Source organism: Strix uralensis, chromosome 2 (genome assembly GCF_047716275.1).
Source record: "Strix uralensis isolate ZFMK-TIS-50842 chromosome 2, bStrUra1, whole genome shotgun sequence".
Lineage (NCBI taxonomy): Eukaryota > Metazoa > Chordata > Aves > Strigiformes > Strigidae > Strix > Strix uralensis.
The window spans coordinates 138,541,877-138,564,086 of NC_133973.1; the positions used below are offsets into that span (position 1 = coordinate 138,541,877).

The 22,210-nt window shown below is 55.5% G+C and overlaps 2 protein-coding genes across 2 annotated transcripts; both read right to left on the reverse strand.

The window, feature by feature from the left end:
- Positions 1 to 13,212: 13,212 nt before the first annotated feature.
- Positions 13,213 to 14,253, reverse strand: LOC141940037 (olfactory receptor 52K2-like). Its single transcript, XM_074860805.1, has one exon. It carries the CDS (start codon positions 14,251 to 14,253, stop codon positions 13,213 to 13,215), a length of 1,041 nt encoding a protein of 346 aa, XP_074716906.1.
- Positions 14,254 to 20,295: 6,042 nt separating this feature from the next.
- LOC141940306 (olfactory receptor 52I2-like) lies at positions 20,296 to 21,243 on the reverse strand. Its single transcript, XM_074861095.1, has one exon. It carries the CDS (start codon positions 21,241 to 21,243, stop codon positions 20,296 to 20,298), a length of 948 nt encoding a protein of 315 aa, XP_074717196.1.
- Positions 21,244 to 22,210: the final 967 nt, after the last annotated feature.

Consider the following 22,210-nt stretch of genomic DNA (forward strand, 5'->3'; position numbering starts at 1 on the left):
CACCAGTTGGTGACCGCCAGGACCTGGGCGGGATGAAGTGAGACAGTGGTGCTTGGTGCCAAACTGACCCCATTTGGTGTTTCCAGAAGACAGGAAGACACAGCTGTACCGGGGCGAGCGGGGGTCCCCCCAGAAGGGCCCTGCAGCCCCATGGACGCGCAGGCAGTTACCGGTTGAGGGAAGGGCGCTCACAGCACCCGAGGGGTGTTGGATGCTGGGTGGTTGGGCCTCTTCCTTGCTGTCTCTGCATCTTCCAGGCTCTTTCTGATTTGCCTGGGCAAGGAAACTTGAGACAAGAGCCTTCTGGTGAGTGTCCCCACTTGATTCACAGAATCCCAGAATGATCTCGGTTGGAAAAGCCCTTGGAGATCCTCCAGTCCAACCATGAACCTCACCCTGACCGTTCCCAACTCCACCAGATCCCTCAGCGCTGGGTCAGCCCGACTCTTCAACCCCTCCAGGGATGGGGACTCCCCCCCTGCCCTGGGCAGCCCATTCCAATGCCCAACAACCCCTTCTGCAAAGAAATCCTTCCTAAGAGCCAGTCTGACCCTGCCCTGGCGCAGCTTGAGGCCATTCCCTCTTGTCCTGGCGCTGGTTCCTTGGCTCAAGAGACTCATCCCCCCTCTCTGCACCCTGCTCTCAGGGAGTTGTAGAGGGCCATGAGGTCTCCCCTCAGCCTCCTCTTCTCCACACTAAACCCCCCCAGTTTGCCCGCTGTCCCTCAGCCAGACCAAGCCCAGCTCTGCCAGCAGCACCTCGCAGGAGAGGGCTCGGCTCAGGTCCTGCGGAGCTGGAGCAGGGCTACAGGGGAGGGAGTTTCTCCTCGGGGGTGTCCCGTGGTGCAGGGTCACTTGGTGGATGCTTTCCTGCATGGAAAAGCACTTGCCAGGGCTGAAGTGTTCCCAGGCCACGGCTGGGACACCAGTGACTTCACCCCCGGCAAAGCTGGTTATCGCAGTTCCTGACGTGGTGCTTGGAGGGGTCTGTGAGAGTGGGGTGTCCCGGGGGAGCCCAGTTTTTGAGACATGACTCAGGCAGCATTGGTCCCCTTGGTGGGGAAACAGGCTCGAGTCGCTGTGCAGCTTCCCGGCAGCCTTGACCCAGAAAGGCTCATTTTAAACACATACTCAGGGTTGTGAATGTCAACGAACTGACTCATCAACGGCGTGACCCACCAAAACACCCAACGGGAGGGGAACGTGGTTGTGGCTTCCCTTGGGAGTGTCCTGGGGCTGGGGAGTTGGGCATGGGCACCTCCATCTGAAATGGGAGGTGATGGTGCAGGCTGGGAGTAGCTCGAGGGATGCCCTCAAGGGCCACAAACCTCACCACCAAGAGCAGGGAGACAAGCAGCCACCCCTGGCAAAAATACCCAGAAAAGGTGAAAGAGGAGAAAACATGGAGGAGAAGATGGTGGATGTGCACACCAAAAGAGCAGGCCAGCAGCAAGGGAAGAGGAGAAGTGATGGGCAGTGAGAAAGGCAGCTTCAGGGTTTAGGATTTAAACCCAAACCCAGCCCCCTCAGAGCACCCCAAATCCCTGCCAGGCCGGGACTTCTGCTGGCACACGGCCACATTGCAGAGCCTGGGGTGCACCCCATCAGCAGGGAGGGAGCAGGTAACGGGGGGCTCTGCCAACACGCAGCCACAGGCTAAAGATAGAGCTTGTGCCTGTCAGCAGGGTTTCACAGGAGGCAGGTTTCTGGCAAGGGAGCCGGCTGTTTTTCCTGCAGGATTATGGATGTTCCCGCACCGAAGCGCGTGGGCTTCGCCCCAGGTGGGTTTCTCCACGGTTCCTGCCGGCGCTGCGAGAGCTGAACCTTGCGCTGTGCGGGCTGAGCCGGAGCATCGGAGGGTGCAGCGGCTCGTGAGTCACCCGCAGCCTCAAGGCAGCGTTATTAATTGGGAGGCCTCGAGGCTGCTGCAGCAAGGACTGCCAGCAATTGCTTCTCCCTCCTCTCCTATTAAAGATTTTGTTGGCAACCCGGGTGTCAGAATGAGGGCTTGAAACTTCCCTCCTCCGGGTCCCCTGTGATAAACACCCACGCCCCCCCGGGTGACGCCTCCCAGCCTTGGGCTGTCGGCAGGTTTCATCAGCCCCTGCAGACTGGGAAGGACCTTAACGACATCAATCCAGTCCCCGACGGCTGCTCCTGTGCTCCCTGGGGCTGGCACGGCCGTGTCGGTGCTACCCGAACCTGTCCCAGTCCTTGCTCCTCTCCCGATTCCTCCTCTGGTCACCATCTCCTCTCCTGAGCTGTCCTGGGGGCATCCACTGCTTCGCCAGGTCTGGGTTGGCCTGGTCCCGTGGCCAGGCGCTGTCAGAGTCAGCTGGTCTGACACCCCTCTCCCTTTTGGTGTGTTTTACCCCATTTCCACTCAAGTCCAGTCATTCTTCTCTTCAAGCCAGTGATCGTTTACTGGATGAGTCACAGAGCAGCACAACTTGGGCAAAAATCCAATCCTGCTTTGGCAGAGGATTTGTAAGTGCCCCCCTCCATCTATTACACAATAGAGGATAGTTAGGGAGTAATCAGTATGAATGCTAATTATGATATTAATAAAATTAGAAAGGAAAAGCCAAAGTCTTTAGGAAAGATTCCTGACTGCAGGGTGAAGGCCGGGGGAAAAAAAAAACCTCCAATACATTGCAAAAATATTTTGAAATTAGTATAAAGCAAAGCAAATACTCTCCCTCAGTGATGGATGTGGTAAAACTGCCGGTAATGCTGCAGAGAGAAGGGAGGTGTTTGGTTGAGCCCTGTCTTTGAAAAGCAGCCAGCCACTGCCCCCGCATCACGGGCAGATTAAGAAGCACCTTTAGACCCTTTGGGGACAAAGTGTCTGATCACCCACTGCAGGGAGCGGTTTTGAACTGAGTGTCAGGATTCTCTTCATGTTTGAATTGGGTGAGAAGGATGTGGCCCAAAATCTGGAAGCTGGGAAGTGCTGGTGTTCCCCAGTCCTGGATAACTGAGGTTCCCTCCTGTGCCCTCAGGGTCACGCTGCAAAGACCAGAAGGTCACCGGGGCCAGTCGGTGTGGTTTGAGGAGGAGAAGGCTGAGGGGAGACCTCATCACCCTACACCTACCCGAAAGGACGTTGTAGAGAGGTTGGTGCTGGTCTCTTCTCCCAGGGAATTAGTGACAGAACAAGAGGGAACGGCTTTAAACTGCAACAGGGGAGGTTCAGACTGGGCATGAGGAAAAATGTTTCCCAGCAAGAGTGGTCAGAGAGTGGAATAGGCTGCCCAGGGAGGGGGTGGAGTCCCCATCCCTGGGTGTGTTTAAGGGCCGTTTGGATGAGCTGTGGGGGGATGTGGGGTAGGGGAGAACTTTGTAGAGTCGGGCTGAGGGTTGGACTCGATGATCCTGAGGGGCTTTTCCAACCTGAATGATTCGGTGATTCTGTGACAGCATCTCCCAGTTCGGGTGCCTGACTCAGGTCCTCTCCTACACCGTCAACTCCACAAGTATTCCTCCACTACCTGCCTTTGCCCCTTTGCTCGGGGGGGGACACCCCTCTCCCACCAGCACCCCCGAGCAGAATGGGGCAATGCTGCGCAGGTTTCCCTGCTCCCACCACCTGACACGGGCCACTGTCACCTTTAGGGAATGGCTCTTGATTGGCACTTAAAATCTGAATCCCCTGCACTGGCTCTGGGTTTCCATGGAAGCTGAGGCTGTTTCTGCAGCCTCTTTCTTGAGGCTGTTTCTCGCTGTTTGTGTTTAACCATGCGGGCTGTAGCGTGGGGTGGGTCAGAGCCTCGGCAATCGGGCAGGTAGGAAAAGCACAACAGGAAGGCTCTGACTCAGCTTTGCCTCAGGTGATGGGGTGCGTTGCAGTGCGATTGTCACTGCGTGGTGGGGGCTGATCCTGGCCGGACCTGGGAGCAAAGTCTGTCAGACACACCAGGAAAGGCTCCTGGACGTGTCGTCCTGCACTACAGCAGGCAGCAAGCATCCCCCAGCAAGGGCCCGGCCATGGTCCTGTTGTCCCTCAAACAGGGCTCGTCCCCGCTGTGCAAGAGCCAATCGCACACCCAGAGCTGAAATATCAGTTTTATTCCATAGTTGTGCAAAGAGGGGTGTGAGGGGGGGTGGAATCCACCAAGCCAGCGCCCCACACAGAGGAACTACAGCCTATTTAGCCTGTTACATGATTAGGAAAAACCTGTCTAAGTTTACACTCCTTGGTCCATAATTACCACCCCACTTGCTATTGGTTAATTCTATTTAAATTAGCTGTGCTTGCTGGGTAAATTAGCTCCTTCCAGGTGTGGGGGGGGCAAGTTTTTTCAGTCATGATTTGAGTCGATGGTCGCAATCTCAAATTGAATGACTCAAGCGTGTCCAGAGAAGGGCAACGGAGCTGGTGCAGGGTCTGGAGCACAGGTGTGATGGGGAGCGGCTGAGGGAACTGCGGGGGGTTTAGTCTGGAGAAGAGGAGGCTGAGGGGAGACCTCCTGGCCCTCTGCAACTCCCTGAAAGGAGGGTGCAGAGAGGGGGGATGAGTCTCTTGAGCCAAGGAACCAGCGGCAGGCCAAGAGGGAATGGCCTCAAGCTGCGCCAGGGCAGGGTCAGACTGGCTCTTAGGAAGGATTTCTTTGCAGAAGGGGTTGTTGGGCGTTGGAATGGGCTGCCCAGGGCAGGGGGGGAGTCCCCATCCCTGGAGGGGTTGAAGAGTCGGGCTGACCCAGCGCTGAGGGATCTGGTGGAGTTGGGAACGGTCAGGGTGAGGTTCATGGTTGGACTGGAGGAGCTTCAAGGGCTTTTCCAACCAAGATCATTCTGGGACTCTGGGATTCTGATCTCCCCCCGCTGCCTTTACTTCTCCCCCAGTTCCCACAGGTTTTTGCTGCCTTCCTGCTTCTCAGGCAGTCACCCAGCCTCTGGCACCTCTGGGACAGGACGCTCCCCCCTCTCTTATCAGCCCTGTGTCACCTCTGCGCTGGGGAGGGTGTTAGCAAGGCCTGGATCCTACGGGCTGACACAGTGGAGCTGCTGATTCCTGGTGCTTGTGCTGGATGAGAAACATTTGTACCCGTGTCCGGGGACGGTGGCCACGGGCAGGTTAGACACAACCCTCCTGTTCTGAAGGCCGAGAGAGTTTAATGCACAGCCTGGGGCTGGGGCACAGCTCAGGAAAACCAGTCGAATGCTCACAGGTGTTCTTAGAGCAGCATCAGAGCAGTCCGTAGACAACCCCGAGTCGTAAAGCCCAGTCTGATCCCCCCCCTCCTGCCCCGTGGGGATGCTTGCCCCTGCCCATGGCCTCAGCGAGTTTCGAGTTTCGGGGGCCGCGCTGGTGCTTTACACCTTCTCCCGAGGCTGGAGCTGCTTCGCGCCGGGGGGTGTCTCCATGGGCAGGGGCTGGGTGGCCAGTGTCCCCCCCCCGCCGTGCTGCGTGGGGCTGGGAAGAGCAGGTCTGTCCCACAGCGCTCCGCGGGCAGAGGGAGACGAAGAAACAGGGTGGGGGAGAGACCTGGAGATGGGTGGGAGCGGAGCAGCACTGGATGGGGATGGCTGTGGGGCTGGCAGGGCTCTGCTCGCTGCCCCCCGCCCCTGTCCCGGGGGGCACAGAGCCCCGTCCCTTGCTGGGTCTCCGTGGGTGCTGCAGGGTCGCCCCGTCCTTGCGGGGCAGCGCAGAGCCCAGGCAGGATCGGCGGCAGGTTGGAGCCGTCCTCTGCCACCGCCTGCCTGCCTGTCCCTGGGCATGTCCCCCAGCCTTCGCACCCCGCCACAGCTGCTGCGCCCGCGCACGGCCCAGGGCGGGGGGAACCAAACCAAAATGACCATTAGTGTGTTCGAAAACTGCTGGACAAAGAGGACCCCGGTGTCCCAGCCAGGAGCAGGGGCTGCATGTGCCTGGGGAAGGCGGTGCAGCCCCCCCGCCCACCCGGGTGGCCGCGGCCGGTGGTTTCGGCACTGGACATGGCACAGCGTCGGCAGCTGCAGCACCGGGGGGGTGACGGGGGGTGACAGTGCAGGGAAGGGGTAGAATGGTTGGTGGCAGTGCAGGGAGGGGACAGTGCAGGGGGGTGACAGTGCAGGGAGGGGACAGTGCGGGGAGGGGGTAGCAGTGCAGGAGGTGGCAGGGGGTGGTGGCAGTGCAGGAGGTTGATGGCAGTGCAGGGAGGTGACAGTGCAGGGTGGGTGACAGTGCGGGGAGGGGGTGACAGTGCAGGGGGTGGCAGTGCAGGGAGGTGACAGAGCAGGGAGGGGGTGACAGTGCTGCCTTCTGGCCAGGAGGGGCCCCCGCGCTCCACGCCTGGCGCCGTGCCCGCTGCCATCGCCATGTCCCCGGGGCTGCCCAGCGCAGGGGGGCGGGGGGGTGCAGACACGGTCATTCATTTTTCGGTCGCCTCCCGGACAGCCCGGCAGTGCCGGCAGCAGCGCGGTCGGGGCGGGCAGGGACCCCCCCGGCAGAGCCACCGGCAGCCTGGGAGGTCCACGGCTTCCCAGAGAGGTGCTGGCGATGTGCAGGGCACCCCCGGCACACGCACCCCTCTGCACCCAAACCTGCACCCACGGCCCTCGCTGGCCCCCCCGGGGCACGGCTGGGGGGGGGTGGACACCCCCCTTCTGGCTGCCCCGAGGACGGGGGACACGGAAGGGGGGGAATCTGCCCTAGGAACCCCACGGCGGGGCTGGGGAGGGCGGGGTGGCCAGGGCGGACCCCTGCCCCTCTCAAGAGGGACCAGCACGGCGGGGGGGGGGGGGGCGACGACCTGTGACAGTGTCACTCCCTGTGATCCGCCATCCGGGCACCGAAGGGGCTTCAGGGCACCAGCCCAGCAGCCGTCGGGGGGGGTGTGTGCAGGACTCTGGGGGGGCCGTCCGTGACCCAGAGGACACAGAGTATCTCTTGCACTGCCCGCTGCCAAAGGGGTTCACCAGTGACCGCCCCAGTCCTGGCCTGGCACCAGCCCCTGGGCCTGCACGGCGCTGGTGGGCTCAGTGCAACGGTGTCACGGATGGAAATATTAACTCGGTAATGATTTGGCAGCAAATCAATATTCATTAATGACCAGCGGCACTTAATCATTAGCCAATTTAAGAATTTACAGAATAATCCAGCAAAATGATGATTAAAACGGCAATTTATCTACAGACTCAAAAATGACAAGATTAACACTAACTTACTATAAAGTATCCACAATCGGTATGTATGTATATTTATAATGTATATTCATAATGTATATGCATATTCATAAACACATCTGCTCATACAACACACAGACAGACAAAATTATTTGGATCCAGTGAAACGTGGATGTGCCCACACTCGTAAAAAATAACTGTGTCTACCCAAACACATCGGTAGGGGGAGAGGTGGATGCAAGAGAAGCCGGCTCGAAGTTACAATTTCCCTCTTCTCGAGTTTAGAGGGAATATTCACAGCGCATCGGCCTTCCTCAGCGGGGGATAATTGAGACTCGAGGGGATCGACTTCGCCCTGGGCTCCCGTCGGCTCCATCAGCGGACGGTGCCTCGAGGGGTTGATACCCGAGAGGGTCCCAGCCCAGGGGAGATGCTGGTCAGGGGCATCTTTAGTCCTGTTTAGCTGGGCTCGATGGCCGTGTTAGGTGATGGAAAATGCAACACTTTATTTTAAAGGAGAGCTCAAAGGGTCTCGCTTAGGGCCACTGTTTATACTGCCCAAGATAATTGATTTCTATCAGGTACTTTTCCACTCCAGCCCAATATTTCGAGTGATGAAATATTCTGGTGTTTTCCACTAGTTGCACAGGCCCAGAACTCGCTGGACGTGCGGGTCTGTTATCCCCGTCCCTCGGCCATGTCCCAGGCCCAGATGTACCCGGCTGCCAGGGGGTGACGGACTGTTATAACCCTCCCCAGCCATCGCGGGAGCAGGAGCCGGGCACGCCAAGGAGGGGCTTAATGCTCTGGTCCCCTGCATTCACAGTTCAGACCGCCCTGGCCTGGTGTGTGGCCCAGGAGGGGAGGGTTGGAGTCACACCAAGCACCCAGCAGTCCAGCAAGGGGCCAGGGAGGGGAATTGCACCAGAGTCCCAGAATGATCTTGGTTGGAAAAGCCCTTGAAGCTCCTCCAGTCCAACCATGAACCTCACCCTGACCGTTCCCAACTCCACCAGATCCCTCAGCGCTGGGTCAGCCCGACTCTTCAACCCCTCCAGGGATGGGGACTCCCCCCCTGCCCTGGGCAGCCCATTCCAACGCCCAACAACCCCTTCTGCAAAGAAATCCTTCCTAAGAGCCAGTCTGACCCTGCCCTGGCGCAGCTTGAGGCCATTCCCTCTTGGCCTGCCGCTGGTTCCTTGGCTCAAGAGACTCATCCCCCCTCTCTGCACCCTCCTTTCAGGGAGTTGGAGAGGGCCATGAGGTCTCCCCTCAGCCTCCTCTTCTCCACACTAAACCCCCCCAGTTCCCTCAGCCGCTCCCCATCACACCTGTGCTCCAGACCCTGCACCAGCTCCGTTGCCCTTCTCTGGACACGCTCGAGTCATTCAATGGCCTTTTTGGAGTGAGGGGCCCAAAACTGAACCCAGGAATCGAGGGGCGGCCTCACCAGTGCCGAGTCCAGGGGCACCCCCACAGATGGGGCAATTTGGGGATGGCCACTGGCAAACTGCCCCGTGTGAGCCATGCCAGGGGCTCAGCCCCACAGCTCCCCGCAGCCCTGCGGGGCCTTTCTTAGGCTCAGCCCATCCTCTGGTCTCACTCCTCTGCTCCCCGCCCAGGATCAGATACTCTGGGGGTACCCAGGACACCTCCTCCCAGGGTGTCAGGCTCTGGGGTTGTGCCCACAAAGGGGGATGCAGGAGAGTGTGTGTGGGGGGTTCCAATCCAGACTCTCCCTGACCTGTCCCATTGGCCACCCCTTGCCTGCTGTGGCTGGTCCCAGTACTCCAGCTGGGGCGGGACCAGGAGGGAGCAGTGGCCAAGGGACCTGTCACCGACCGCTCAGTCCCTGCTGCCTCCTTGATGGCCCTGAGGAAATCCCCCCCCCAGGTGGTTCTGCTCTGCTGGGCCCCCCCAGCCTTGGACCAGCCCAGCAAACCCCTGGTGGCACTGGGGTTTTGGGAGGTGTGAGCTGAAGGCCTTGCTGGGGACCTGGGTTCAGAGGCGCACCAAGAGCTGCCCCATGCCCCGGGCAGCCAGGAGAGCCTCGAGGCTGTCCGCGAGGCTGTCCCCAAGGCTGTCCCCAAGGCCATCCCCAAGGCCATCCCCAAGGCCGTCCCCAAGGCCGTCCCCAAGACCATCCCCAAGGCTGTCCCCAAGGCTGTCCCTAAGTCCATCCCCAAGGCTGTCCCCAAGGCTGTCCCCAAGACCGTCCCCAAGGCTGTCCCCAAGGCTGTCCCCCTCGCAGCCCCGTGTGGCCTGGCCTGGGTCAGACACTCCTTGCACCCCCCCCAGCGCTGCCCCAAGTTGCACATGGCTGGCACGCCTGCAGGCCACAAGCACCCCCAAAATGGGGCCAGTGGAGACAGAGATCAGGACACCCCCAGCATTTTGTGCTGGGGTGGCCTTGGGCAGCGGAGGCGAGAGCACAGCTTGGCCCTGGCTTGGGAAGAGCCGCTCCTGGGCTCGGGAGCCCCCAGCACCCCCCAGATGGGGTATTTGTGAGGGGCAGCGCTGGGCTGGCAGCGAGCTGAGCACTCCTGGCCCAGGGACAGGCTGGATCCTGCCCACGGAAAGTCCTGGGGCAGAGACCCTGGGCTGGTGACACAAGCCACATCTCTTCTGAGCCACGGTGACAGGAGGCAGGACAGGCCCTCCCGGGTGTCGCGGACCCTCTGCCTTGTTTCCTTCCCTGGGCTTTCGAAAAGATAGTTAAAAGCAATAGAACTTTGTTTATTACTTTTTTCCATCAGGCTCCCTTCCTGGGAGTAGTCCAATTAGTGCTAACGAGATGGATGGTAATTGCAGCCCTGGCCCGGGGAGGATTGATTGCTGGTGGCCCCTGGCCCCCCCTGGGCTCGCTGCCGCGGGGACAATTAGCGGGTTTGCAGCCGATGATGCTTCGCGGGGGCTTCTGCTGGGACTGGTGGCACTGGCGGGGGGGGGGACACACTGTCCCCGCATCCCCTCGGTCATCGCACAGTGGGGAGAGACGTGGCTGGAGGAGCCTGGTCCTTCCTTCCAAACACACCCCCCACCCCCCCCACCCCCAAGTAATGTGCCCCTTTTCAGCCCCTCCCCAGCCCTGCACAGGGGCACTGGTGGCACTGGGACCCCTCTGTCCCTTCGGCTGTCTGTCCTCTCTGCAGTGGGGGGGTTGTTTGTGCCTCGCTGTCCCCTGGTGCCCGCTATTGCCAGACAGGGACTCTCCCGGGGTGTCCCATGGGGACCCTCAAGCTCCCTCCTGGTGCTGGGGGGGTTTATTCCCACACCTCACACTCGAGGGCACTCTCCGGGGGCAGCTGCTTGGCACCAGGAACAGCAGCCAAGTGCAAACTTTTCAGAGGTCTGTAAAAATCAGAGCTGCCGTCTCCCAAACCCAGCCCCGGGGCCGGGACATTTTTAGGGGCTGAAAATGCCGCAATAAAATGAGAAAACCTGTTCCAGGGGCACCTCCAGCACCCGCCGCTGGGAGGTTGAGTCTGGGTGGTGTGTGCAAAAGGGACCTTTAGAGCTGCAGATCCCAAGCAGGGTTCCTGTAAGGAAGAGCTGCTGAGCGTGTGAATTTACCAGGGATTAAAATAGACATTAATTCTGTGAGCGACCTGGGGCATGGGCTCTGCCACGGCGGTTCGGGGGTGCCAGCCTCGCACCCAAAGGCTTTGCAGCTCTGCAACCAGCTCTGGAGGGAGCAGAGACACCCCCACGCGTGGCCGGGGCTGGCTATCGCCCCCCAAACCCGCCAGCCCTTGCAGGGGCCCGTGGCCAGCGCAGGTCTCTGTGCCTCCCCCCGCCCCAGCCCATCTCTGAACAGCCCTCCTGCCCAGCACTCACAGGGTTAAACTGTTGTTTGCTTTGGACACTTCACCCCAAGGAGAGATTAAAAATTAGCAAGTGAGCTCTGGTTAATAGCTGGAAGTGTCCTGAGGCTAATTACTGAGCAGCCATCTCTTGCCTCTTGGCTACCTTGCAGGTAAACAAGGGCTGGTGCCTCTTTCCTTGAGGCTCCGAGGTGAGAAACCCGGGTCTGGGGGGGCTGCCCCCGGGTCAAACACACACTGGGAGCTGCTGGGTGACAGGGACCCCCCCAGCCCCCACTATCACAGCCTTGTGCACCCCCTCCGCAGCGTTTGGCTGGGCCAGGCTGCTGTCCCGGGAGCAACAAGGTGGCCTTTGCCACCACTATTGTCCCTCAAACAGGGCTCGTCCCCGCTGTGCAAGAGCCAATCGCACACCCAGAGCTGAAATATCAGTTTTATTCCATAGTTGTGCAAAGAGGGGTGCGGAGGGGGGGAATCCACCAAGCCAGCGCCCCACACAGAGGAACTACAGCCTATTTAGCCTGTTACACGATTAGGAAAAACCTGTCTAAGTTTACACTCCTTGGTCCATAATTACCACCCCACTTGCTATTGGTTAATTCTATTTAAATTAGCCGTGCTTGCTGGGTAAATTAGCTCCTTCCAGGTGTTTTTTTGGTCTGGAATTGAGTCAGTGGTCATGATTTCGAATTGAATGACTTGAGCGTGTCCAGAGAAGGGCAACGGAGCTGGTGCAGGGTCTGGAGCACAGGTGTGATGGGGAGCGGCTGAGGGAACTGGGGGGGTTTAGTGTGGAGAAGAGGAGGCTGAGGGGAGACCTCATGGCCCTCTGCAACTCCCTGAAAGGAGGGTGCAGAGAGGGGAGATGAGTCTCTTGAGCCAAGGAACCAGCGGCAGGCCAAGAGGGAATGGCCTCAAGCTGCGCCAGGGCAGGGTCAGACTGGCTCTTAGGAAGGATTTCTTTGCAGAAGGGGTTGTTGGGCGTTGGAATGGGCTGCCCAGGGCAGGGGGGGAGTCCCCATCCCTGGAGGGGTTGAAGAGTCGGGCTGACCCAGCGCTGAGGGATCTGGTGGAGTTGGGAACGGTCAGGGTGAGGTTCATGGTTGGACTGGAGGAGCTTCAAGGGCTTTTCCAACCAAGATCATTCTGGGACTCTGGGATTCTGATCTCCCCCCGCTGCCTTTACTTCTCCCCCAGTTCCCACAGGTTTTTGCTGCCTTCCTGCTTCTCAGGCAGTCGCCCGACCTCTGGCACCTCTGGGGCAGGACGCTCCCCTCTCTCTTACGAGCCCTGTGTCACCTCTGCGCTGGGGAGGGTGTTAGCAAGGCCTGGATCCTACGGGCTGACACAGTGGAGCTGCTGATTCCTGGTGCTTGTGCTGGATGAGAAACATTTGTGTGGGTACAAGGCTCCACCGGTGAGGGGCTCAATCCAGCCCAACCCTTGGGCACCCCCGTGCACTGAGCCACCCACGTGAGCACAGAGCCAAGCGTCTGAACTTTTGAGATTTTAACTTTTATTTGTGGAAACATCATCCTGGAGATGTTTTTGATGCAGAGAGCAGGAAGCAGAGACAGAAAAGATGGCATTTAATTTTCACTCCTTTCCTCTCTCCGAGTCCCCCTGTCTGAAGTCATGCACTGAGCTCTGGCAGTGTTTAACGAAGGCAGGAGCAGCTCTTGGGGCATTGATGGCAGGAGCGAGATGCTCAGCAGGTTGCTGGTCTAAGGCTCTCTGGTGGTGGATTGCCTCCTTGCCAAGCCACCCACTCGAGTGCTAAACACCTTCCTAGTTGACTTTTTTTTTTCCCAACATGTCTAACCTAGACGTTCATAGCCAAGATCAACATGCAAGTTTGCCAGCAGATGTGTGTCAGTGGGACTCTGATGGTTTATGTCGGTTTTGAGAGAGGTTTGGACGCTCTATAAAGGGAGGAAGGAAGGAAGCAAAGATGGATGCATCACATTTTAGAGGAAACATTTTCTTTTCCTTACTCCTTGACCGCACTCTCTCCTAAGTGGGTGATAAATCTGCATTCACTCTTTGCAGAACTATGAAGTAACTCTTTTTCCTAGAGTGATCTGTGATCATTCCTGGCACCATAGGTTATGTGGGGAATAGGAAACAGCTTTCACTTTAGATTTCTGAGTGATTTTCTGAGGTCGGTGTATGCAGCAGCAATTGCTTCTATGCAAATAAACCATGTCAGCCTTAGACATCTGGTCTAGTTTCCCTTTCTAGTTGCTGAGAGATGGACATTTCTGGGGGATAATTCACTGCACTTAACTTCGCACCGATTCTAGGATGGGATAAATTATTATCTGGTGGTGCCTCCTTCTCTCAGCATCTGACCTGTCTTCATCAGCTTGTGAGATACTGAGTCCCGCCAACTGTCCCAGCAGTTTGAAGATCCCTTCCTGGATCTGCTTCATCTTCATGCCATAAATGAGGGGGTTGAGCATGGGAGGCACCGTCAAATAGAAATCAGCCACCAGGACTTGGACGTGGGGTGCCAAGCCAAAAGAGAACATCTGCAGGTACATGGAGAGTAGGCCACCTATGTAAAACAGCAGGATGATGGAAACGTGGGACCCGCAGGTCCTGAGGGCCTTAAGACGAGCCTTTGGGGATGGCAGCCTCATCACAGACCTGAGGATCATACCATAGGAGAGGGTGATGAAGACAGAGTCTGTCCCCACCAATAGTGTTGCCACAGTGAGGCTGTAGAGATCACTGGCAGCCGGGTCGGCACAGGCCAGCTCCACCACGGCCATGTGCTCGCAGTAGGAGTGAGGGATGACTCTGGTTTTGCAGTAGGGTAAGCTGGTGAGGAGGCACATTAAAGGCATCATGACACCAGCTCCCCTGGCCAGGGACAGCAGCCCTATCTGGATGGTCCGGGAGCTTGTTAGGATGGTGGTGTATCTCAGGGGTTTGCAGATGGCTATATACCAGTCGAAGGACATTGCCAGGAGCACCCCTGACTCCACTGCAGTGAATGTGTGGATGAAGAACATCTGGATGAAGCAGGCCTCAAAACCAATCTCCCTTGAATCCAACCAGAATATACTCAGCATTTTGGGAACTACAGCAGTTGAGAAGATGAGGTCGATGACAGCCAACATGGAAATGAAATAGTACATAGGCTCGTGGAGGCTTTTTTCCAGTCTCACAGCAAGAAGGACCATGCTATTTCCCAGCAAACTCATGATGTATGTAAAGCAGAATGGGATGGAAATCCACATGTGGAGAGCTTCCAGGCCAGGGATGCCCGTCAGGAGAAAAGGAGAAGAGTTGGTGTTGGATCGGTTGGCGGCTGACATGGCACGGGTGGGCCAAGCCACATCTTTAGTTCCCTGGAACAGTGACAGAAAGGTTGGGATTCTGCTACTGCTGGTTTGATCAGAAAACTCTGCACACTGCGGTTTTCAAGCATTGCACAATTTTGTTGTATTTATTTGGGGAAAAACTTTCAGAACCTGTTAACTACAGTCGGGCTTTTAGACTGATGCTGTGGCCAGTGCTTTCCAGAGGACACATTGCTGGAGAGTCCTGGCTGTCCTATGGCTTGCATGGGGCCACCCTCCCTTCTGCTCCTCCTTCCAGCCCCTCTGATTTACCCAGCACCTCTGATTTACCTCTGGCTTTTGCCATATGGGTGCCCTCCCTATGCCCTGCTGAGAGAGGGGACTGGGCGTGTGGGTCCAGGTCATGTAAGTTCTATCCTGTTGCCACTTTGGGTCATGCAGAAGCTGCACCTGGACAACGTGTCCATGGTGAAACTGGGCTGAGAGAAACTGCATCCGGAAAAAAGATGCTCCAAGCTGTCGCCCAGCACTAAGTGGACACAAGCCCTGTTGACAGCCTCTAGCTGCTAGCCCCAGTCAAGGAAGGTACAGTTAAAATGGTCCTTACCCCTCCTCCACACTCATGTATCCATGAGACTGAAGGCCAGACTTATGCAGAATGCTGTCCTGTCAAAAACGGTGGAGTTACACCCATTTTTTTCCTTCTCTGGAGCCCGATAACATGGGATTTGCTAAAGCACACTTTCCTGGAAGAAATTGCAGGCTTGTGGGCATCCAGAGATGGAGAACCTCCCTCCCTTGATTTTTGCCTCAAGTGCTAATTGTCCTCATGGTTATAACCATGTGCCTTTTCTTCCCATCGGACACTGGGTGTCTACTCCTCCCAGCCACAGCATCCTTCTGACCTTCCTCTGCTTGGCCAGAGAGTCTTTTATTTCGTGAAGGTATGTATTTCCCATGGCCAAGGAGTTATTCTGGATAAACTAAAGACCTAGGGCACTGCAGGTTTCTCATCTCCACTCACCTGTTTCACTATCTGTCTTCCTGAGAGGGTTTTTTTTGCAAATCTCCAAGATTTCAACATGTTTTTTGAAAAAATAGAACCTCTTCCATTTCCCTCTTATGCACCCAAAATGGCCCTGACCCTTTGGGTCCCAGTGTTCCCCTCTCAGTGTGCCCTCTCCAGGGTACAGTGTTCCACCCTGAGAACCTGCCCAACTCTCCCCACCCTGGTATTTATTGCAGGTGGTTCCTGTGAACGACCAAGTCTCTGTTGACTGCTCTCCATGACTTGCCTTTCCCCAGCATGGTCTGAGACACATTTGTCCTGACTTTGGGACAACTGATGAAAATCGTGCAGAACAACTCCTAGTCTAGAGCCAGCCACGGTGACATCCCTGCGGAAACAAAAGGCTTTGTGATGGTGATTCTGACAGCTTCGTTTTGAGGTCTCTTAACCACGCAGTCCTTCATCCACTTTGCTGATGCCTCACAGATGTTGTGTTGTGTCAGCTCCTCACCTGGAAGCAGCGAGGTGGAGGCACATTTCTTTTAGATAACTCTGTGTACTGTACTCAAACACATGCACACGTTGATTAACTGAACTTGCTATCTCATCAGAAAATGAAATCTGGTTTGTTTGACAAGAGCCGTTTCCTGCAAGGCTGTGTTGATTGCCATAATTTAATTTGATTCCAATCCTTTAATTCTTTATTGACCAAATCTCCTGTTAACTTCTTGGACATTCTGCTGGGCATTGACGTCAGGCCAAGCAATCTGCAGCTAATCACATCATTGTACTTTCTCACTAAAATAATGGCCCGAGGAAGCGTCTGCAGTCACCGCAGCATGCCAGGACTCATAAAAGTTTAGCAGAACAGGCCAAAGACTTCCTTGGCCGACTCAGAAATGCTTTTTCCCTTGTGGAAATCACCCAGACCTGCTACTGCGTTTGTTTTCTGTTCTTAGCAGAAGCTGTTTAACATCATTCTCAGCCACCAATCAATTAAATTATGTTAAAAAATAAAGTTCTCTGATTGCTTTTCTCTCAGGTAGGCATGGACCTCTCTTCTCCATGCAGAGGGGCAGATGCCTTCACCTGCCTTGATCTTATTTCTCTACTTAACAGCTTCTAACTCCCACCAGATGTCGACCAGCTCCCCCATTTCACTTTGTCCACTCTCAGCGCTCCGTTCCCTTTCCTAACCAGAGCTGTCCCTTCCTGCAGGCACGCCGGGGAGCGGGGCCACCCGTTACCTGAACATCTCCCAACTTCACAGTTTCCTTGTCTAAGTTCCCTCTGCCTTTAAGTTCCCTCAGCTTTGGGAAAATGGAACTTCAATGAAAAATCAGTGCCACAGGCTGAAAAGCATTGAGATCACCGCCACCGGTTCCTAGGCACCACCAACTTTTTTTTCCGGTAGTTTAATTCCTCTTTACTCCTCACAGTTAATTAGTGCTGGACGCAGAACCCTTTGATTGAAGGCACGTCCCTGCACTCTGCTGTGACATTTTCTAGCTGCTTTGTCACATCTTCCAGACCAAGCCCCCCCCCCCTCAACCCTTGCACCCCTTTCCTTCTCATCACAGACCCCTCGGTGGCAGCAGGGCATTGCCCTCGGCAGCACAGTGCAGGCTCCAGACACCTTTTTATGGAGATAAAACAAGGTTATTTCAGGAACTGGGCACAGAGCGAGTGCTGCCTGCGCTGTGTTTAGGACACACGTTCACGTCAAAGGCAAAGCTCCAGTTCCAGACCGTGCCCTGAGCGTGCACCTGGTCCAGTGTGTGCTCCCCCTCTGCAGGGGACAACCCCCCAAAATAACACTTTGTCCCCGCTCTGGGCTGGGATCCGGGGCCAAGGGGCTGCCTGCCTCCTTCACCCTCCCACCCCATCCCAGCGAGCTGCACCATGGGTGACACAATCCAGCCTATTTCACGGAATTCAGCCTGTCCTCGAGAACCCCCGGCTGCCCGCCCGCAGCTTTCTGTTCAGATACCTGCTGCTGTGTGCAAGGGGTTAAGAACATCATTGTGGTTGAAAATCTAGTTTGTTTCACAGCAAACGTGTATTTAGCTAATTATTGATTAATTTATACAAACAGAAACAAGCTGACTCTTTCGCAGCAAACAATTTCTGCTTTTGGTTTAAAGGTTTGGTGTTTGTTTATGTTTTTAAACTCAACTCCTATTTTTACCTAAAAAAATCAGAATTCTGCAGCCTTGGGTCAGCAGTTTCATTTAATAAGAAACTTTAAAATTCCGAAAACCTACTTTTAAAATAAATTTTCCAGCGATTGCCTTTTTCCTTGCCTGACTCCCACTGTGCATGCACGCAGGCCAGATGCTGAGCTCCCGCCAGCCCGCCGTGCCCTGGCTGGTGCCAGCCCTCCCGTACAGTCACCCACCTTGCTCTCCGCTCCAGACAGCTGCCACCCTCGGGGACGTCTCCTGGGCGCGAGGGCAGAGCCGCAGGGCTGAGCATAAATCACCCCAGGCAATGCCGCCGGGTCTCCTGGATGCAGATTCCCAAGAGCATCTTCTGTCATAACCCCAGCGAGGGGGCTGGATGGTAACAGCCTTAGTCCCAAGTCAATTCTCCCTCATCTAATTTCTTTTACAAATGACGGCTGCAAGGAGTGACCAAGCCAGGCAGGAATAGGCTGCGAAGTTGTCTCCAGCAGAATGAAAGATCTTTGTGTTTCTGCCTGGAGCAATATAAGTGCAGTTTCATTTCTGGCTGCTGAACAACAGCTGTGAGTGTCTCCCAGCTCTCCATACACAGGGCCATGTCCTTGACCCCCTCCCCAAGCCCCAGGCAGCATAAGGCTGAAATGTGCAAATACAGCACAGCAAAAAATAGAAATTCAGGATAGCAGAAACATCCTGTCAACTGTTTGTTCATGATGTCAGGGAGGAGTGCAGCAGAAAGTCAGATAAACACCACAGAGACAGAAAAAAATATTTTTGACGTGGAGAATGACACATTCAAACCACTTTTGAAACCAAATGCTTTTCACTGAGTTTAATTTTTAAATTAATGTAGACGTGAGGACTAAACGTGACCTTTTGGATGGGATTCATGTGAACAAACACAGGTGGCAGTTTAGAACTGGTGCCAGTCTATGACAGGAGCTCATCCTCCAGCCTGCCTTCACATCCGTGGAGACAAACAGTGGTTTCAGGGCAGTTTTCATCCCAGCCTAAAGCTGAGATCTGAAATCGGTCGGAGGAACTATGCTGCACCTGCCTGTTTTAGCGTCATGACCATCAGGGAGATGGCAGTGACCACGTGGACCCTCTGCCCCGAACGTGGCTGAGGAGGGTGAGAGCCACCCCCCCCCCCCTTTGCTGTTGGAGGAAACCCACCACCCCTGTTGCTTTTCTTCTGAGTCCTTGTGTCAGTGGAGACCCTCCACGTCATCCCTCTGCTCCTCCACCACTCTCACACCCCGGTGGGCTCATGGCTCCTCTCTCTGGTTGAAACTCCCCTTCCCAGGCAGAGGACCACAAGCACCTCTGAGACACCACTGTTCACCTCTGCCGAACTCTACTTCATCACTCCCAGATCTGAAACGTCCTAATGGGAGCTCTCACCCTGGGCAAATGCTCGCCAGCCTGCTGCTTTTGCCCCAAACATTGACTCTTTGTACTTTTGGTGTTACTGAGCCTCAGAAGGCTCCAGTCTGACCCTGGGAGGAGCATCCCTGCAGAGCGGGTGCAGAGCATCCCCCTGTCCTTGGAGCACCCTCCATTTCTGAGGAGCAGGAACCCTTGGGGTGGCTGAACCTCTGAACCTGCTGAACCTCGAGGAAAGGCAACACATGGGGATACAGGTTGCTGGTACTTTGGGTAGTTGTTGTTGACATGTATCATCATGTGCACTGAAATTGCACCTCTCCCAGGGAGCCTCCAGTTCCAAATAACACCTGTAGAGCACCTCCTTATCCCAGGTCAGAGCTGGACTCTCCATCTGCTGCCACTAAGCTGTAGAGCCTCAGACCAGCTCCTTGTGCCTGCAGCTTCCCGATAAGACCTGTCATTGCTGGGGGACCTGAGCTGTCTGGGTTGTTCCCAGCTGGTTCCCAGCTTCCAGAACAGGAGGGCTCTCACTCTCAGGGAAGGCTCAGCATGTTTGGGTGCTGCAACCTCCAGACAGAGCCTGTGAACCCTGGTAGGACATAGCTGGCTGGATGAGAGATGGCTCAGAAAAGTCTGGGATGCAGCTGGTCTACCAGCAGCAAGAGTTAGCTGGGCTCAGGACACTCAGACCTACAGCATGCTGTCCTTCAGGCCTCCAAGACCTGCTGGATTTAGCTGTTCAGGCGCTCGTGGTCATTACAACAAGCAGACACAGGATTGGTAAGTACCCCAAGCAGACGCAGTGTTTATTTCCACCACCACAAGCTGTGGACACCTGGGTACAGTGAGGAACACTGTTGTGCATCTCCCCCCTTGGGTTTCCTCACCCAGCTGCTGTGAACTGTCGGGTGGACAGAATGCTTTGAAGAGATCAGTTGTGAAGATGCTCAGTTTCCATCATCACCCAGAAACCCAGAAGAGCTGGTCTGTGCTCAGTGAGGGCCGGCCTTTTGGGCAAGAGAGGCTCAGAGAGGAGACCCTCTGTGGCTGGGGCACCTGCAGTGCCTGGCAGTCTGTTGCCAGCCCCTACAGTCCTGCAGGACTGAAGACAACAGAGAGAAAATTTCCCCATTTCGAATAGAATCTGTGTGTTGATGCAAATACACCTGGAGTCCTGAAATGCTGCTTTAAATTATCACAGGGATGTTCATGGCATCGGGAACATCTCAAAACTCAAAGGTGGTTGCTTACTTCTCTGTGCCACCTGGAAAGAAGGAAGGGAAGTAGGACCTGACACGCTCATGCTCCCAGTCCCAAATAACTCTCGTCACAGAGTAGGGTCTCACGTGGTCATTAAAGCCAGCAAGTCCTCCCTCCTCCTCTCATTGCTTCTGTTCACCGTGTGTGTTCAGTGGGAATGAAATTGGTGCTGTCTTTGGGTAGAGAAGTACACCTGGAAAACCACCGGCTACCGCGTCAGGCATGAACCTTCCTGGGAAAGAGCATTTTGAGGACTGCCCGACGGATCTGCTTGGTCCTCATGCTGTAAACGATGGGGTTCAGCATGGTGGGGAGGGTCAGGTAGAGATCAGCCAGCAGAACCTGTGCATGCACGGACACACCGCTGCCAAACTGCTGTGTGTAGATGGAAACTATCCCGGGGATGTAATACAGCAGCATCACGCAAATGTGACTCCCGCAGGTGCTGAAGGCCTTCCAGCATGATTTCTTCCCCAGGACAGTTTTAAGGATCATCCCGTAGGACACCGCAATGAAAGCCACGTCCATCCCTACTATAAGAGAGGACCCAGCCACGCTGTAGAGCCCGCTGGGCCTGGGGTCTGCGCACGCCAGCTTCACCACGGCCACGTGCTCGCAGTACGAATGGGGAACCACACGGGAATGGCAATAGGGGAGATTTGTCACCATCACAGTTAAGGGCACCATGAAAAGGAGAGCTCTCCCCACAATGGACAGGCCTATTTGGGCAATTGTTTGGCGATTCAAGATGACTTGGTACCTGAGAGGGTGGCAAATTGCAACGTAGCGGTCAACAGCCATGGCCAGGAGCACTCCCGACTCCTCCGATGTTGTGGAGTGAACAACAAACATCTGAACAAAACAGGCCACGTAACCAATCTCCGTAGAGTTCAGCCAGAACACGCTCAGCATCTTGGGGACAATGGATGTCACCATCACCACATCGATGATCGCCAGCATGCCCAGGAAGCAATGGATGGGGTCACGCAGGGAGTTGTCCAGCCCAATGACAAGCAAAACTACACCATTTCCTACCAAGGCAATGATGTAGCCTGAGCAGAAAAGGATGCCCAGGCAGGTGGGGAAAGCTTCCAGGCTGGGGACACCCACAAGGATGAAAGAGAAGGAGCTGCTGTTGGGGCGGGTTAAGGGATCAGAAGCCATGCAGGAGAATCTTGCTTTTATGCATAAAAAAAGGAGCCCAGTTTTGAGCCCTGAGATGTCCAGAACTAAGGGGTGGGGACTCTGCATCAGTGCAAGAGTCAAATCAGGAATCCACATCGTTTTTACAGCGTGTGAGACAGGAGTGCTACAGCATGGCATGACCAGGTAGGAGGGGTAGTGGAGCAGAAATGCTGAATAAATGGGGCTGTTGTGGCTTGACAGTTCCTATCAGGTGAAGAAGTTCATGTTTCAAGTTGTGCCACCAGGGATAACCAAGGCACATCTACAGTTTGTTGCTTGTGAAAGGCTTGTTTCTTTGCTGGTTGCTCACCACTGCTCACCTGGCATTTTGAAATAAGCTGCAAGAGAGGAGAAAAAGGTCAGCATCCAGCTTCCCTCAGGCAGTGCTTTTGCCTGAGCAGACCTGGCTTCCCTGCCATGGGCCCAACTTAGGACGTTGCTCCAAATTTGTAGGATAAAAAGTGGTCTCAGAAAGTGTTCTGGGACATTAAACATGATCATGAAAATGTCTTTTGCTGCTCTGTCTTCATTCTGTCATTTATCCATGAGAAAAGCCTGAAAAACTAGGCAGTAAGTCAGACAAAAAGATTAATTTCTGAGGTTTTATTCTGACGGGACAAGTTTGAAGGTAATAAAGAAACTCCAGAGAACAATCCTGGAGAGACAAGAAGATGAGTCTGCGTATGGTGGGCAGCATCTACACATTCATTTGTGCCAAAACTTTGCTACTGCTCCTGCTGCTTCTGCCCACCCAGTGGCAGAGACCAGGCAGGTGATGACCACACCAGACCCCTGCCTGTTAAAAGAAATTCCCTGGGTGATCATCCACCAGCAGCTTTTTAGCCAGCAGCAAGCTGTGGGGTGGCTGTGGCTGGCAATACCCGTGCTAGTGACAACATGGAGTAAAATTCACCTGTGTACAGCCCTGCTATTGGGGTCATTTAGG

Bases quoted from the DNA above. Each gene is read 5' to 3' on its own strand.
- LOC141940037 (XM_074860805.1), bottom strand. From the start codon at position 14,253: ATGTCAGCCGCCAACCGATCCAACACCAACTCTTCTCCTTTTCTCCTG.
- LOC141940306 (XM_074861095.1), bottom strand. From the start codon at position 21,243: ATGGCTTCTGATCCCTTAACCCGCCCCAACAGCAGCTCCTTCTCTTTC.